The sequence below is a fragment of the Zonotrichia leucophrys genome, chromosome Z (genome assembly GCF_028769735.1).
Source record: "Zonotrichia leucophrys gambelii isolate GWCS_2022_RI chromosome Z, RI_Zleu_2.0, whole genome shotgun sequence".
NCBI lineage: Eukaryota > Metazoa > Chordata > Aves > Passeriformes > Passerellidae > Zonotrichia > Zonotrichia leucophrys.
Genome location: NC_088200.1, coordinates 31,640,680 through 31,655,103, shown reverse-complemented (window position 1 = coordinate 31,655,103; position 14,424 = coordinate 31,640,680). Strand labels below are relative to the sequence as shown.

Below are 14,424 nucleotides of genomic sequence, written 5' to 3'. Positions count from 1 at the left end.
AAGTAACTTACTGCCATGATTTTGTGAGTGTAAAAGGTTCCATAGCACTGACCAGTTCAACATGGGAAGTATTGCTTCCAAAGGCCCTGACTAACAGCGAGTGAAATCTTTATGTACCTGTAACATGGAATCAAATAGGCAGTTTGAAATACATGTCCCTCTTCTGATCTCAGAGGGAGATGTCACAAAAGAATACTCAGATTCAGACACAATACTTGGAGGGAGACAGCCAAACAGAAATGGCACCAACAGACACATAACTATTAATTACCAGCCCAGCAAAGGAAAATTTTACTAATTTCTGGAATGACACAGAAATCATAGGGACAAAGACTGGGTGTTACAGAATCTGTTCCTGTTTGTTTGATACAATCAGCTCAACATAATAAATCAGTTTAGGTATCTTTGACAGACAGAATGACTATGGATCAGATGCTCCTCCATCTTCAAGAGTATGCACTTTCATTAGGAAAACCTGGATTCCTGAATTACGACAAACCAAAATGGAGGTCCATCTTTTACCTGGAACACAGTCCTGTGGTCTTCTACTACTTGCTCCTCCATTTCTACCATTTGTGACACAGCTTCATGGAAACTAAACAACTGTGGTGAAACTTCTTCTTCCTAAAAACAGCAGTTAACCTTGTTAGCCTGGAAAGAACTGTGGCTACAGAAAAATGTTGAATGTGACCCATTTCATCACAGAACATGAAAAAAATATGCAGAAGGCAAAACTGTCACAAATAGAATTTACTAGAATAGAATACTCCTAAGAAGTATTAAGAAAATCTCCAGGAATGAACAGAAGGGGCAATAAATTCAAAATATTTACAGAGTTAAATTTAATTAATATTCACCAAAAGTTTCCAGTCACTAATACTAGCAAATACCAGTAATCAGATTATTCCACATAAAAATAACAAGTTAAAATAATGGGAATAGGAAGTCTCAAGGGAAGAATTATAATTTTTAACAGATTTTAATGCCCACAGAAAACTTTGGGTTTCTGTCAGGGCTTTTTGTTGTGCATGCTGCAACAGACAGGAAAAAACTTTCCAAAAAAAGAGAACAGCAATTACATTCAACACATTCCAGGAAATCAAAATTAAATTAAACCTTTGGGAAAAAAAGTTAAATAAATGGAAAGGGAGAAATCTAAAACGTACCTAGGGACTAATAAATTAGAAGATGGCACACATGGATTTACAAACTGAAGCTTCTAAAGAAGGCTTCTTTAGAAATGAATAGTCAGCAATAGAAAAGTATTGTAGGCTAGAATTAATGTTTAGCAAGACATGTGCTATGAACAAGAGATATGATAGGATATCTGGTTGTAAGGAACATCCAATAGGAAGCTCTAGGAATCACTACTATGTTCTTATGAAACAGAGTCCTGGAAAAAAAATGTAATTTACTAAAGTGAGACATAGCTCAGATATCACAAAGAGATGACTGACCAAACTGAGAGCCTTGTGAGAAATGTTAGGATTGTAAGGATTTTTCCTTTCTATTTTTCATAGGCATTTTCACAAATAGAGTTTTAATCCCCTTTGAAATTTAAGGACCAAGACTAAAGCTGATAATCTGCAATGAGGGAGAATGCCCTTCAGAAGACATCTCTCAGCTCCCTACTCTTCCAGCCCAGGGAGATATACTGGGAACATCATGTGGCTGTCATCCCAAACAGTTTATTGGGGTTTCACCCTAGGAAAACCAGGATGGGTAACCAGATTTCCACATGCAGGGAAAGGCAAACTCAACTGAAATGAGGTTTGCATGCAGGGAAAATAATGCTCAAAACCAGAAAGGGTTAAATAAAACAGGTGAGTTTTAGGATACTTCCAACTGCCTAAAAAATGCGATGCTATCATGGAAAAAATACATGACAGACATTAAAAGCCCTAGGCATCATGTTACTGTAAGCAAGGAAGATAAAGAAACCATTCAAGAAACATTGTCTTTGTAAGGAAATGAGTGTAACACCATAAACAGAAAAGGTAAAGAGGTATGCTGTATGTGTTTAAGATCTTACTAACAGGCTATTGATCTGGATTTGTTCTGCCCGCTGTATGTCATCATCTCTTTCCATATAATTCTGTAAACCACTCACATTTTGTTCACAAAGCAGTTTGAGATCATCCCTCTGAGGAGAGCTTCCCACACCCCACTGTGTCTCCAAGTCATCCATCTGATTGGGAGCATGGTGTATAATGGAACGGATATCTCCTGCAGCACTAGGATCAACTGTCAGCTCCTTCACCCTATGGGCAGAAAATGTTCCGTTTGAAAATTAGTGACCTGTGCAAAAGAGTCACAACCAAAAGCAAGCTCTACAGGTTTATGCACAATCAGTTCATTTAATAAGGAAGATGGTGATGTCAGCTTCACAAATTTAATGTACTTTCAGTGACAAAAAGATGTTAGTCCAGTTCCTAAAAGGCATGGACCCTTGCATTTTTACTACTTGCATGTGGATTAAAATAAATCTAGCAAGAAGTATTTCCTGATTGATATCTTACTACTTATTAACAGTTAGGAGGGCAAAAATTTCAAACCCCTCACCATTAACTCAATGGGTGATACTTCAAAGAGAAAGACATTTTGCACCCTAGACCTGACAATATTTCTTTTTCTGCATATACAGCTGCACTTTAAAAAAGTTAGTCAGCTTTGCACTAGCTGTTATAAGCAAATGAACCAAGAAATTCTGAAGAAAATAATAACTTGCACCCAAGCATTTCAGAGAATAAATAGATTCTTTCACTAATTTCCAAGGTGAAAATATTTTAATAAAAAGTTAGGCTCTCACAGCATGTAAGAAGTTTAAAGACTGACCATGATTCTGTCAAAAAAAAGCTTATTTAAAATCAAATTTATAAAAGATGCATGGAAGTCTGTGAGCAAGGTTTAGAAAATATTCTCAATTTCTTTTATGGGAAAAATGTTCTTTCAACTAGCATTTATTTACTACAATAGAAAATACTTTTCATTTATCTTCAGAGTGCTGAAAAGCTTTAATAACATATGTATACATATATTTAAGAGAATTTTCCCTTTCAGAGATATTCAAGTTACCCTAAACACAGAATTGCTAGATTTGGTCCATTAAATGTACAAAGGTGACATCACCATTTCTATTTTTTTAAATGTATGAAGGGAACTAGCAAGCCTGGATACAGAATGTGGATGTTTAAGGAGGGTAAACAAAATACTGGGAAGATGATTGCATATCATGCAGAACCATCACCTGCCAAACCAAAATTAAAACAAAGTATGTGTGACTCAAGGCAAGGGGACTAATGAAAGGTTGGTCTGTAAAATTACATAGCCAAAAAGAAAACTTAAAAATAAAGTTCCATGTATAGAATGAAGTCGACCTGGTGTTTGAAGGAGAAAAGTCGTCATACTCATAGGAAGGAGAGAGATCAGAGCGACTGCCACTACCCTGTGAGAAGGGAATGTCCGAAGGACTAATTCCAAATTCCTTTACTCTGCAGCAGCAAAATACAGTGGCAAATTAAAAGAAAATGTTCTCATAAACACAGTTAAAATGACAACTCTTTGTTTAGCATACTTCTTTAATTGTTTAACTACAAAATCATTTTTATAACGCAAGTGTTTCAACATCTTTAAACTCTCTGCAAACAGTTCAGATCACTAGCAAAACTGAACAAAACCAGTGCTGCAAATTTGCAGGAGACTATAACAGCAGTGTTTTGAGAAGAGTAATTCCAGATTTCATTTTGTATGATTAATATTATTTGGTCTACATTCAATATTCCACTAAATCACTCCTTTTAAAATATCAATATACAAAAGCATAAATTCTATTTCACCTCCTGTGGTCACTGTCCACACACCAGTGTCCAGCACCTAAAACTAACTACAATGAATATTATGTATTTTTAGAAAAAATAAAATCTATACAAAACACAAGAAGCGACATTACAGTGACTGGTGAATACTCCATAACAACATACAATTTTAACACTTGGAGGAGGAAACAGTTTCAGTACAACTATTTCGTACACTAGAAAGAGGAGCTTGTTTTGTTTTGTAGTGACTTTTTACAGAGTCACTTCAGTAATCTAAGTTGTATAAGGGATTATAAGGGGTAAAAGTTCCAACAAGTCTTGAATGTGCAAGGTCCTGCATCATGTTACTGTAAGCAGAGGAGTAGATGCCTCATTCTCTTCAGGGAGGAAATGAGACAGGCTGGTCCAAGCCAGGCAGGTTTACTACCAGCTCCATTAACCCAGACACAAGGACATTTGGAGACTGAGGGAAGCAGGCAGTAAGCCTCCCTAGCATGCCTTTGTGCCTTGACAAGCAGAAGAAGTTGTGGTTCTGCCTGACCTCTCACTGGGCAAACAGACCCCCAGATGGTGGCCGCCTCTTCTGGCAAAGCCAGGGCTTCTGATGGTCCAGAGGCTGTCTGCCCCCCCTTTGCAGGAAAGCGTGGGGCATCTCTGAGTCACAGGTCTGGCTGCAGGGACACACAGGACCTGACTGCACCATCTCCACAGACTTTAAACACAGGAGAACTGCAGCAGGTGAGGGCTCCATTCACACACTCACTGGAGAGAGCTGAACACTTTTTTACAGCAGTACAGGTCTCCAGTGATGCATCTGCCTCTGAAGGTGCTAATTTCCCCACAGCGATCATAAAGTCTGGTGGATTTTCTGCCTTTTTAAGCCTTTACTTAGTGTTCTCAGATATTTGCTTGAATTTGGGAAGCATGAAATTTTATATGTGTATATAATACAGACTGGCAACTGCACACAATTCCACAAAAGGGGTGGGGAAAAGAAATCACATCACAGAAAGGTATTTAGCCAACACTCCAGGGAATGAACACCAACCATCCCTAATGCAAAAGATGGTCCTTTCAAAGGGCAAAACTAATAGTAGGATGTCCCACGTAACTTGCAATCCACATTATCCATCTCTGGCTAATGGCATACATTCAGTTTTAGTAGATTCTTTTGTAGTGGTTGTACAAAGTGACAATTTAATTTGAATATGAGCCTGGATCAGTAAATTGGTTTTAATTTTATTAAGAAACACAACTACCACTGAATTCTTCAAGTAGCTAAAATAATCATACATCACGGAACAGCACGATTTCAAATGTCAGTCATCAACAGCCAGTACAGCTTTAAGAAATAATGTTTTTCATACCTATTTGCATATCTCAATGTATTTAGAGTGTTTTCACATGATGCCATCCCTGGAGAAATCGTAGCAATCTGGAGAAAACAAGCCACACATTAGCAAATCACTTTATACAGACGAAAGGGTAGATAAATTTAAATGTATATATTATTTAATCTCCAGCTTCATTTCTGATCTGTCTGCTATGTACAGCTGTCCTTATACAACGACATCTCAGGGACACACTAGATGTCTAGTGAAAGCTTCAATTCAATATTTTTAACCCTACAAGAAACACCAAGAATTCATAGAAATTAATTTTTTTTTCCCAACCATCTTGGTAACATACTGTGCATATGTGAAATTGTAACTTAAAAAACACACTCCTCAAAAAAGAAAATATGCAACTGAGTAGACCCTAAGTCTAATATAGCCTACAAACAATTACCACATTATTTTTTTATGTATTCTTTGAGCCTCTCCTCTGTTCAAGGAGATTCTATGCTGATTTTGGCCACATCAGAAATGAACTTAATAGTAGTAAAGATAAGCTTAACTATTTTCCTAAGTAGAGATATATTTTTTCTCAATTAGAAACTACCTGTAAACAGTACTTGATGGCAAATCTTTCATGAGACCTATCTGGAATCTAAAGATCTTTCTCTTTCCAGTTAAATTAACTACTCTGAAGATAGCACCATCTTTCCTGAAATCAGCAAAAATTAAAACTGTGATTAGGAAAAGTGGGATCATTATTTCTCCTAGTTTCTCTCACTAGTCCAATTTTTCCACCCACTCTCTTCCCTAAGCAGTCATAAAGGCTCTACCCAGAACAAATACTTCTATGATCCTACACACTAACATTTTTGTGCCATCTTAGACTCAGGAGACTGAAACTGATGGTGATTAAATAATCCCTGTCTTCTCTTTCATCCTGCTGCTGCTGACATTTCTGTATAAAAGCAGAGGTAATCATCCCAAGAGGAATTTCTCCTTCTGGACAGAAAGGAAAACTATATGGTGGAAGTGATCATACAGATCTAAGTCTAAAACTCTAATACTGGTATACATCAATTACGAAGGAAAACAACAAGCTTAAATTTGAGATCACACAGCTGCATGTCTCTCGTTCTGTGTGCTAATTAACAAAAATCTAAAATTTCCTAAAACACCTCCAAACCGAAATAATGTGAAAAATGCATACATCTCTTCCACCAGTTTCATGTTCAGAGCATGCCACAGACAGTGACATTTAGATAGATGGTATTTGGCTTCCCAAGTCATTGTTACACGTGATACAGCCTAGGGACAGCTGAACTATCCTGACAATTGGAAGTGCTGAATTAATTCCATGTTTTCCTTTGCTTTGTCTTTGTGGCTTTGGCTTTACCTATTTACTACCACTGCTGTAACACTAGGAGACTACTCCAACACTTTAAAGTGAATAAGGTACAGAATAAGCTGCTCTAGGCAAGTGCCATTGTAGATGCCTTGGACTGTGTGAATACCCTGTTCAGGACACATGAACTTGCGCACAAGTCTTGTGTATGACCTCTCCTCAGGCCCCAACAAAGCCAGTCCAGGCAGGATAGGAGGACTCAGACCTCTCTGTTGCTCACTTTTTCTTCTTCCTATTTTGAGCTAATAGGCCTACACTGCTTGTAAGCCATCACAATGCGATCAATGGCTCTGCTGGGACATGGAAGTCTGCAGATTCCTACTCCCACGCTGGAGGGCTGAGGGGTCTGACCACTTCAGCTGTGACTGCAGCACACAAAGGATGCAACATGTCCAGGAGCAGCACTGGTTAAAAAAATGAGACTATTTTATGTAGTCACACTGCAGGTTTCAAATGACAATCCATTATCCTACAATGCAACTCTTCAAAAACTTTAAATGATTTCTCAAACTATTTTGACAAGAACAGTAAAACTGCAATGACTGATAAAATTTTAAAAAATATTTATGCTGATTGCAAGTCTCTGAATTTCTTTTGAAGGAAGCAAATCCTAGTTGTAACTGTCCACAGTATGAAGTTTCAAAACTTTATGAGCTCTCAAAATACTTTTCTGAACAAATTTGAAAAAACAAAGAGTTTCCTAACCATAGTTTAATATTATATGCAGAGAGAATACTCCATCCCTAAAGATGTAACTTTTACAACTGCAACATATCCATTAATAATAAAATAATAAAAATGAAGTGTAGAAACCAGCCAATGAGCTTTACTCATATATCCTCCTTACAGATTTGTATATCAGAAAGCAAATGGAAAACATACAGTACAGCAGATACTTTATTATTTCAGGGATCGTTTGGTAAGTTAAAAATCACAAGATTTTACTACGTAATTTTATATGCATTCCATATTGAAAAGCACCACATAGTTAAAAACGTCTTATTCAAACAGCACATATGAAGAGTGGACAAAATCTCTCTTGTTGAGAAAGTCCTTAGTAACAACCCCCATTGCTGGCTGGGGGTTAAACCATGACAGTATCTTAATATGAAACTCTGCTGATTACATTCTTAATTAAAAATTAATGTAAACAAACACTAAAACCAGTATGTCACAAGTGGTCCTACTGTTAAGAAAAATAGCAGAAGAATTAATTTGAAGGCAGTATCTTATCCTCAAAGAGGTTTCTCAAGCTTAATTGTGACCTGTAGTTATGTGAATGAGAAAATTAAAAAAAAAACAGTTCAAGCATATTTCCACTTTCAGAGGGGATTATTTTTATTATTTAAGAACTTCAATGAAATATTCACAAAGGTTAATTATTTGATGTGCAGAGAGTAATTTCCAACAGGCTAATTTTTCAAACCTCCTTCAGCAGTGTGGATACATCTGCTAGAATTGCACCATCTAGCTATCTAATCCTGCATTGGGGTTCATGAAGTTACAGAGAAATACAATGATTTGAGCCGGAAGAGACCTCTAAAGGTCATTTAGTTCAACCCCTATGTAGTGAGCAGGGACATCTTCAGCTTGGTCAGCTATATCTCAGTGGGAAAGCAAACTATCCTGTTGTTTCGTTAGAGAACTGAAGGAAAAAAAGTTAATAAAAACATTATTTTACCACCATTTTTGTATTTGAACCATACCTAACAGCTAAAGGGAAGACTAAGCTGTCCTAAGACCATGATTTACACATTGTGGCCTGCAGACTTCTCTAGCCTCTAGACTAATTAATTCAAAGGAGCCTGTAAAAAGTAACCAACACAAATAAGCCTGTAATCAGTATGTACTGCAGAGAGTTCACATTCTCATAAAGAGAAATGTCACAGACACACAAATAAAACAACTGGGCATCAGTACTTTTATCTGTCCTTTCAGAAGAATTCTGTTTTTAAGACTGGCACAAATGCACATTTACAGCTATTCGACAATTATTTACATAAGTATATATACTTTTATATTTATAATAGTTAATAATTTATAATATTTACAATAATTTTGATTAATATTCTATTTCATACATTTATATATTCTTATATATTTTAATATATTTACAACTGTTATTCATGCCATCTATTCCAACAACTTCCTTTTCAACAGCATGAAGCATATTCTGATGAGCTTTATGCCAACTTTTAGTTTTAATCTTTGTCATTTAAAAAACACAACTCATCACTATTTCCAGTCTACACTCTCTTTTCCAGAATTCTGCAAAAAAAAAACAAGACTCTTTTATAATTAAGACACTGCTAAAACAAACAAGCTTCTCAAGGTAGAAGTGTCTCTAGCTGCCAGACTAGCTAGAAAACTAGAACCAGCAATAAGAAAGGTCAATAAAAAAGTAAGAAGGAAAAAAGTTATCTAAAATTACATAATCATAGAATCATATGGGCTGGAAAAGACTTCTAAAATAATTTAGTCCCACCATTAACTCCAGGAAGCCCATGAGCATGTCTCTAATTACCACATCTATGCACCTTTTAAAGATCTCTCAGGATTGAGACTAGACCACTTTCCCTAAGCACTGGTTCCAATGCTTGACAGCTCCTTTGGTGAAGAAATTTATCCTAATATTCAATTTAAATCATTGAGAAATGTCTCTTTTGAAACCTCCCTTCACATATAATGTCAGTTAGTAAATAAATGTAAGTCCAACACACTACCAGTAGCATGCAACCAATTTTAAACATAAAAGCCTAAATTTGCAGTGTTTTTTCTCTTCGTAATTGTTAGAACAGTTAACTAAATCAACTTACCATACAGGTACGTGAGTTTTCTCCAATGAATGAATCTCTTAGCACCTGAGTAAGTTTACTTGCTCTGAAGGGTGTATGAGATTTATTTCGGCCTAAGGCTCTAATGCACTCCTGAAAGAACAGAGAGATTATTTATCATGGGTTAAATAAAGGTAATAAAAATGCAACTCAGAATCAGAAAATACATGCCCCATCTGATGCACTCCCCCAAAAATATCATTAAAATGTACTGCTAAAAGCTTGAATTCAATAAGCATTAGGGTTCCACTTCTGATTAAGCTCAGTACAGAGAAAAGAATTTTTAAAGGATTAGAAGCCTAAAAGCTGTCTCAATGTCATCCAAATTGTTTACACCTATTGTATCCAACAACACAACCAAACAGTGTTGATGTGAAATGTTCAGGCTAACAATTATTCCTGATTATCAGCTACAAAAGCCTGAATGAGCTACAACCTCTGCCAGCAGCAACAGTGTGGGCAGGGATATGGGTTAACTGCATCAGTTAAAAGCAGTGGCCTTAACTCTGATTTTACCACTGTCTTTCTTTCCAGCTTAGAAGAAAACAAACTTTCTGAAAGTTCCACAGGTCACAAACCAAGTAGGCATAGCTCTCTACTAGAAGCAAGCTCTCTACTTAGCATTGGAAGAAACCTGGAAACATTAGGTCGTTCCCTGTTTTAAAGTAGTCTTTATGTGAAGAAACAGGGATAAGATCTTCTCTTCCGCGCCCAGAGGCAAGGTGCTGCACTAATATTTGCAGCTGATTGGGTTCCAGTGAGCAATACTGCATAGATGTAAATATTACAAAACTACTACAGAAGATACAGCAGCAACTAAGTACAACTAACTGACACCAAGACACCATTACTCTAACCATCACTTCTGTCCACTCAGCACTCTAATACTGTCTAATAAGTTATTCCTATGCAAAGAACTTTTAATTTTAGATTTCTGTATTGTCGCAATCATAATATTTTGACTGTTAATTCCAGACTCTGCATTTTCCTTAACAGACATCTCTTCAGGAGCAAGGCTTCCTTGGTGCACTTTTAAAGTATTTACACATAGAACTTCTACAGCCAACCAAACTTCAAATGTATTTCAAATCAGAGCTTTTTTGCTTTTAGCTGCATTAATAGACGGAATAGGCCTTTGTCTTACATTAATAATTCTACATTAGTTCAACTAATCCTCCAGCTGCAGACATATTCTATATTGAATTACTGATATGGCAATCACCAAGTTTTGAATTTTAATTTACTATAATGACATCTAGTTTCCTTACTGCTGAAAAATTAGAATCGGATTATCTCCTAACTAGTAAAAGATTATAGAAGAACACCACCAGGGTCTAAATTTGTAACAGAGTTTTAAGCTACGTTCAGTTTTCATTACATCTCTGAAACCCAGGTAACAAAATTACAACACTACTACCTTGTAGAGACATTACAGAAATAAATTCCAGTGCCAAAATCCTGAACAGGTTAAGACAGGACTGATATCCAGATGGAAAGAGCAAATCTTGGATTATCAACAAAGACCGCTTTGTCAGAATGTATTAGTTTAACTGGAACTTGAAAATAACTTCATGGCTTCTAAACACAAATGGTAAAGGTTGTGTAACATCTTTGAGATAGATGAAAAATGGCAAAAATGTAATTGAGAAACGTTTATGGTTTTGTATCACCTTTTAGACTGCTGCAAGATGTACATTTATTTTTATTTCCCCCTTCCCCAAATAATTTTGAAAACCACTAGTACAGCAGCAGAACTTTTTGCTATAATTAAAAAGACAAGTTATTTAAAAATTAACCAAATATGTTGTATGAGCACTATCCAATACAAAATAAATAAACTGAAAAAAAACCCTCAAACCAAACCCCCCAAACAAAATAGCTTTATTCAGTTTCACTTGGAAATGAGTAGTAGCATCAACCCAATGATGCCAGCAATGCTTACTGTGATGTTAAAGCAGAATAGGCTGTTAAGAGCAAAAGTTTTGGAACTGCTGCTTCCAGTTTTTCAACATGCCATAGAATTTTGTAATGATACATTATACATTACAATTTTATCATGTGTTGTGACTTCCTATGTAGTCAGATACCAGTCTCCTCCCAAGTTTGTACTGAGAATAAAAAGGTAACCACACAGATCTTGGGGTTCAGATTTTTTATATAAAACCAGTGTTGGTGCTGAGAGTAGTAAACCTAAGCAAAACTAACCAAAACCAGAGACAAATTCTAAGGCACTCAAAAACTACCATATCTCCAGTTTGAAATAAAAAAATTACTTCCCTTATTTAGACTGAGCCTCTTTTAATCACTATAAAACATCAAACAAAAAAAGGCAGATTAATATTTGAGTAGTATTTCTTTATAGTCAGTATTTCTTCTGTTTATATGAATTGGATGTATGAAAATCTGTAAAGTAACTGTATCAGACAATTTGCTATGAAGAAGGGTTGGCAAAAATGGATTTCACCTTTCAAGGTTTATTTTAATTATTTGCTAGTTTTTTCTGGACAGGCTGCTGTTGTTTTGCTTTAGTCAATATATTAATAGCAGCAAATATGTTGTCAGTGTAGTATTATTTTTTTATGTAAAAAAAGAAATAGTGAGATCAGTAAGAGTACTTCCTGCTAGTATGTCATATTCTGAGCACCAAAGTAAATAATTTGCCTTCCCATTTTAGGTATGCATCAGAAATGTCTACAAATTCAACCACTGGAGACTTTTAGTGAACTTGGTTTTTTGGGGACTTTTCTTTGTTTAGGGGTTTGGTTTTGTTTTTCACTTGGTTGGTAGGCTGGTTTTGCTGGGATGTTTTGATTTTATTTTACAAAACTATATTTAAGTTGATAGCACAATGTTTCTGCATTGTTTCTACTTGGGACTTACTAAGTGTTCCCTCATGCATGTAAAGGAAAAATTACTAAATTGGTTTATACCTGTCATATCAATAGACAATGTAGACAAGCAAAGCCTGCAAAAACACTAATTTTACTTGTCATTGCTATTGTATGTAGGCTTCCACCTACTCCAAGGCAATAGAAACATATCAGTTACCTTGAGGGCTAAAAGGCTCTTGTTAATTTCTGCACCTTCCAGTCGCGTCTGCCTATCTGCACTCGAAGTATCTGCTCCTCTTTCATTGCCAGCCAAATCAATCAGAGAAAATTTACCATGCAACTTCCCTTTCCTTCTGAGAATAATCTGAAACACTGCGTGGCTTCGAGATGAGTGTGCATTTGCAGATGTCTGGCCAGATGTCCTTTAAACAAGAGACAAGCAGAGAAACGTTAACCAGTAGAGGACCACACATGTTAAACAATAACCTCACAATGACAGGTTTTCAGGGCACATTCCTTTATTTTCTTACAGGCTGACAGAATGTTTAGCACTCTTGTGAACACTAGACATAGAACACTAATATTTGGATGTACATAGTACAATTATGCCTCTTCTTCCATCTCTTTGAATGGAAATGGAAGATTAGTAACATTTTGCCTCCCTTTTAAAATCAGATCTTCACATATTTCAGATTATCAGAGAGCTTACATAAAAAATGCTGATGGCATTTTTATCTGATCATGCAGCAGTCCATGCTCAAGGCTAATTTTAAAAACAACGAAGCTGAAGTCTTAAAAAAAAAATTATGCTTAACCTCTGCCAGTATCCATCAAGGCCTTTTACAGATGAAGAACCTGGAAGCATTCCAGTTTTTAAATTATGTGAATTTAAGTCAGTAAGCTGCTTACATAATGCATGCAATTCACATCCTCTTGAACAATTTCTCTCTAGCAGACAGAGAAACTCCAAACGTCTCTATTTAAAACATAGGTAGATTCTTTACTTGCAGACAACAACATCAAAAAATCACTTGAATATGGAAAGGCATCACTAGAAATACACCCCAAAAAATCTTGTTCTGATTTTTTAATGTACTATGAAAACCTGGTGCAAGCTATAGAAGATACCTGCAGCTGTTGCCTACTTCAATAAGCTTAAGAACATCTTCAACACATTTGACTTCTCGCTCCTGTAATCCCACCACCTGGACTTGCTGTTTACCATCTTCTAACACTCTTAATTTTGTCTTCCGGTTCAACAAGTCAAAAACCTTAAGAAAGGAGGAAAACAGAACAGTTAAAAGAGGAGCTTTAAAAAAAAATCCTCTTTCAAATTCCATTTCAAATAATGCAAAACATTCCATGGAAATACATGATTGGAAGAAAAATGTAAAATTCCCTTGAAATACAGCTTTTAAGACAAAGAGGGAAAATTCTTTTATGTGACAAGCTCAAAATTTTGTCAAAAGTTTGAGAAACTCCTTCTTTCTCAGAAAAAGATCAGGTAATTACCTTACCACTGTAGATCTCAAAAAACGTTGCATACACTTGAAGTTCTAACTTCTTATAGTTTGGCTTCTTTAGCATTAAAAAGACATCTCGAGCTGTGAATACATTTCCAGAATAAAAAGAAACCTCATCATGTGTTTTCATTTAGTGAAGATTCATTCATGTTTAACAGTCTATTTTACAGCACCTCATATTTTGCAAGAATGACAAATGGAGTCAGTCAACCAAGCCTAAAACAACACAATCTAAACTGCCACATTACACTGGAAGATGCAGAATACCCCAAAATGATAAACTTAAATAATCTGTTAGTGCATCTTTGTTAAGTAGTCTATATCTACGTTGGTGTGTAAAGGAAACATATCTAGGGACAACTTTTGATGTTACCAAAGCTCCACTGCAATGCAAAGAAAGTAAACTGCTATATTTGTATGACAAAGAGTAGAAAATTTATTGATCTCAACTGGTCTGCCCAAAGCCAACTGATCAATGAAATCTCACCTGCTAGTGCATATATGCCTTTAGAACAATCTTGGTTCTTTCCTGAAAAGTCACCACCCATAGTCTAAATTTAAAAGAAAAAAGCAAAGAAAAGAAGAAAAGCACCATTAAAGTCACATAATTGTAGTTTACATATTTCTTATTTATTAGAACTCATCTAAGTGTGTAATGTAAAAAAAGAGTTTTGGCTGATTT

At 35.8% G+C, this 14,424-nt stretch overlaps 1 protein-coding gene across 6 annotated transcripts in view; it reads right to left on the bottom strand.

Annotated features, from left to right (window-relative positions):
• KIF2A (kinesin family member 2A) overlaps positions 1–14,424 on the bottom strand; it is a 57,864-nt gene that overhangs the window by 5,109 nt on the left and 38,331 nt on the right. For 4 of the 6 annotated variants that reach the window (XM_064736824.1, XM_064736823.1, XM_064736825.1 and 1 more), the window contains exons 11-19: positions 14,230–14,293; positions 13,732–13,823; positions 13,348–13,490; positions 12,437–12,641; positions 9,371–9,481; positions 5,183–5,250; positions 3,378–3,491; positions 2,111–2,261; positions 523–624 (exon numbers count right to left, since the gene is read on the bottom strand). In XM_064736824.1, the coding sequence (XP_064592894.1) occupies positions 523–624; positions 2,111–2,261; positions 3,378–3,491; positions 5,183–5,250; positions 9,371–9,481; positions 12,437–12,641; positions 13,348–13,490; positions 13,732–13,823; positions 14,230–14,293 (1,050 nt within the window). The remainder of the gene's footprint in view (positions 1–522; positions 625–2,110; positions 2,262–3,377; positions 3,492–5,182; positions 5,251–9,370; positions 9,482–12,436; positions 12,642–13,347; positions 13,491–13,731; positions 13,824–14,229; positions 14,294–14,424) is intronic. The other 2 variants (XM_064736828.1, XM_064736827.1) reach the window with 1 other exon arrangement.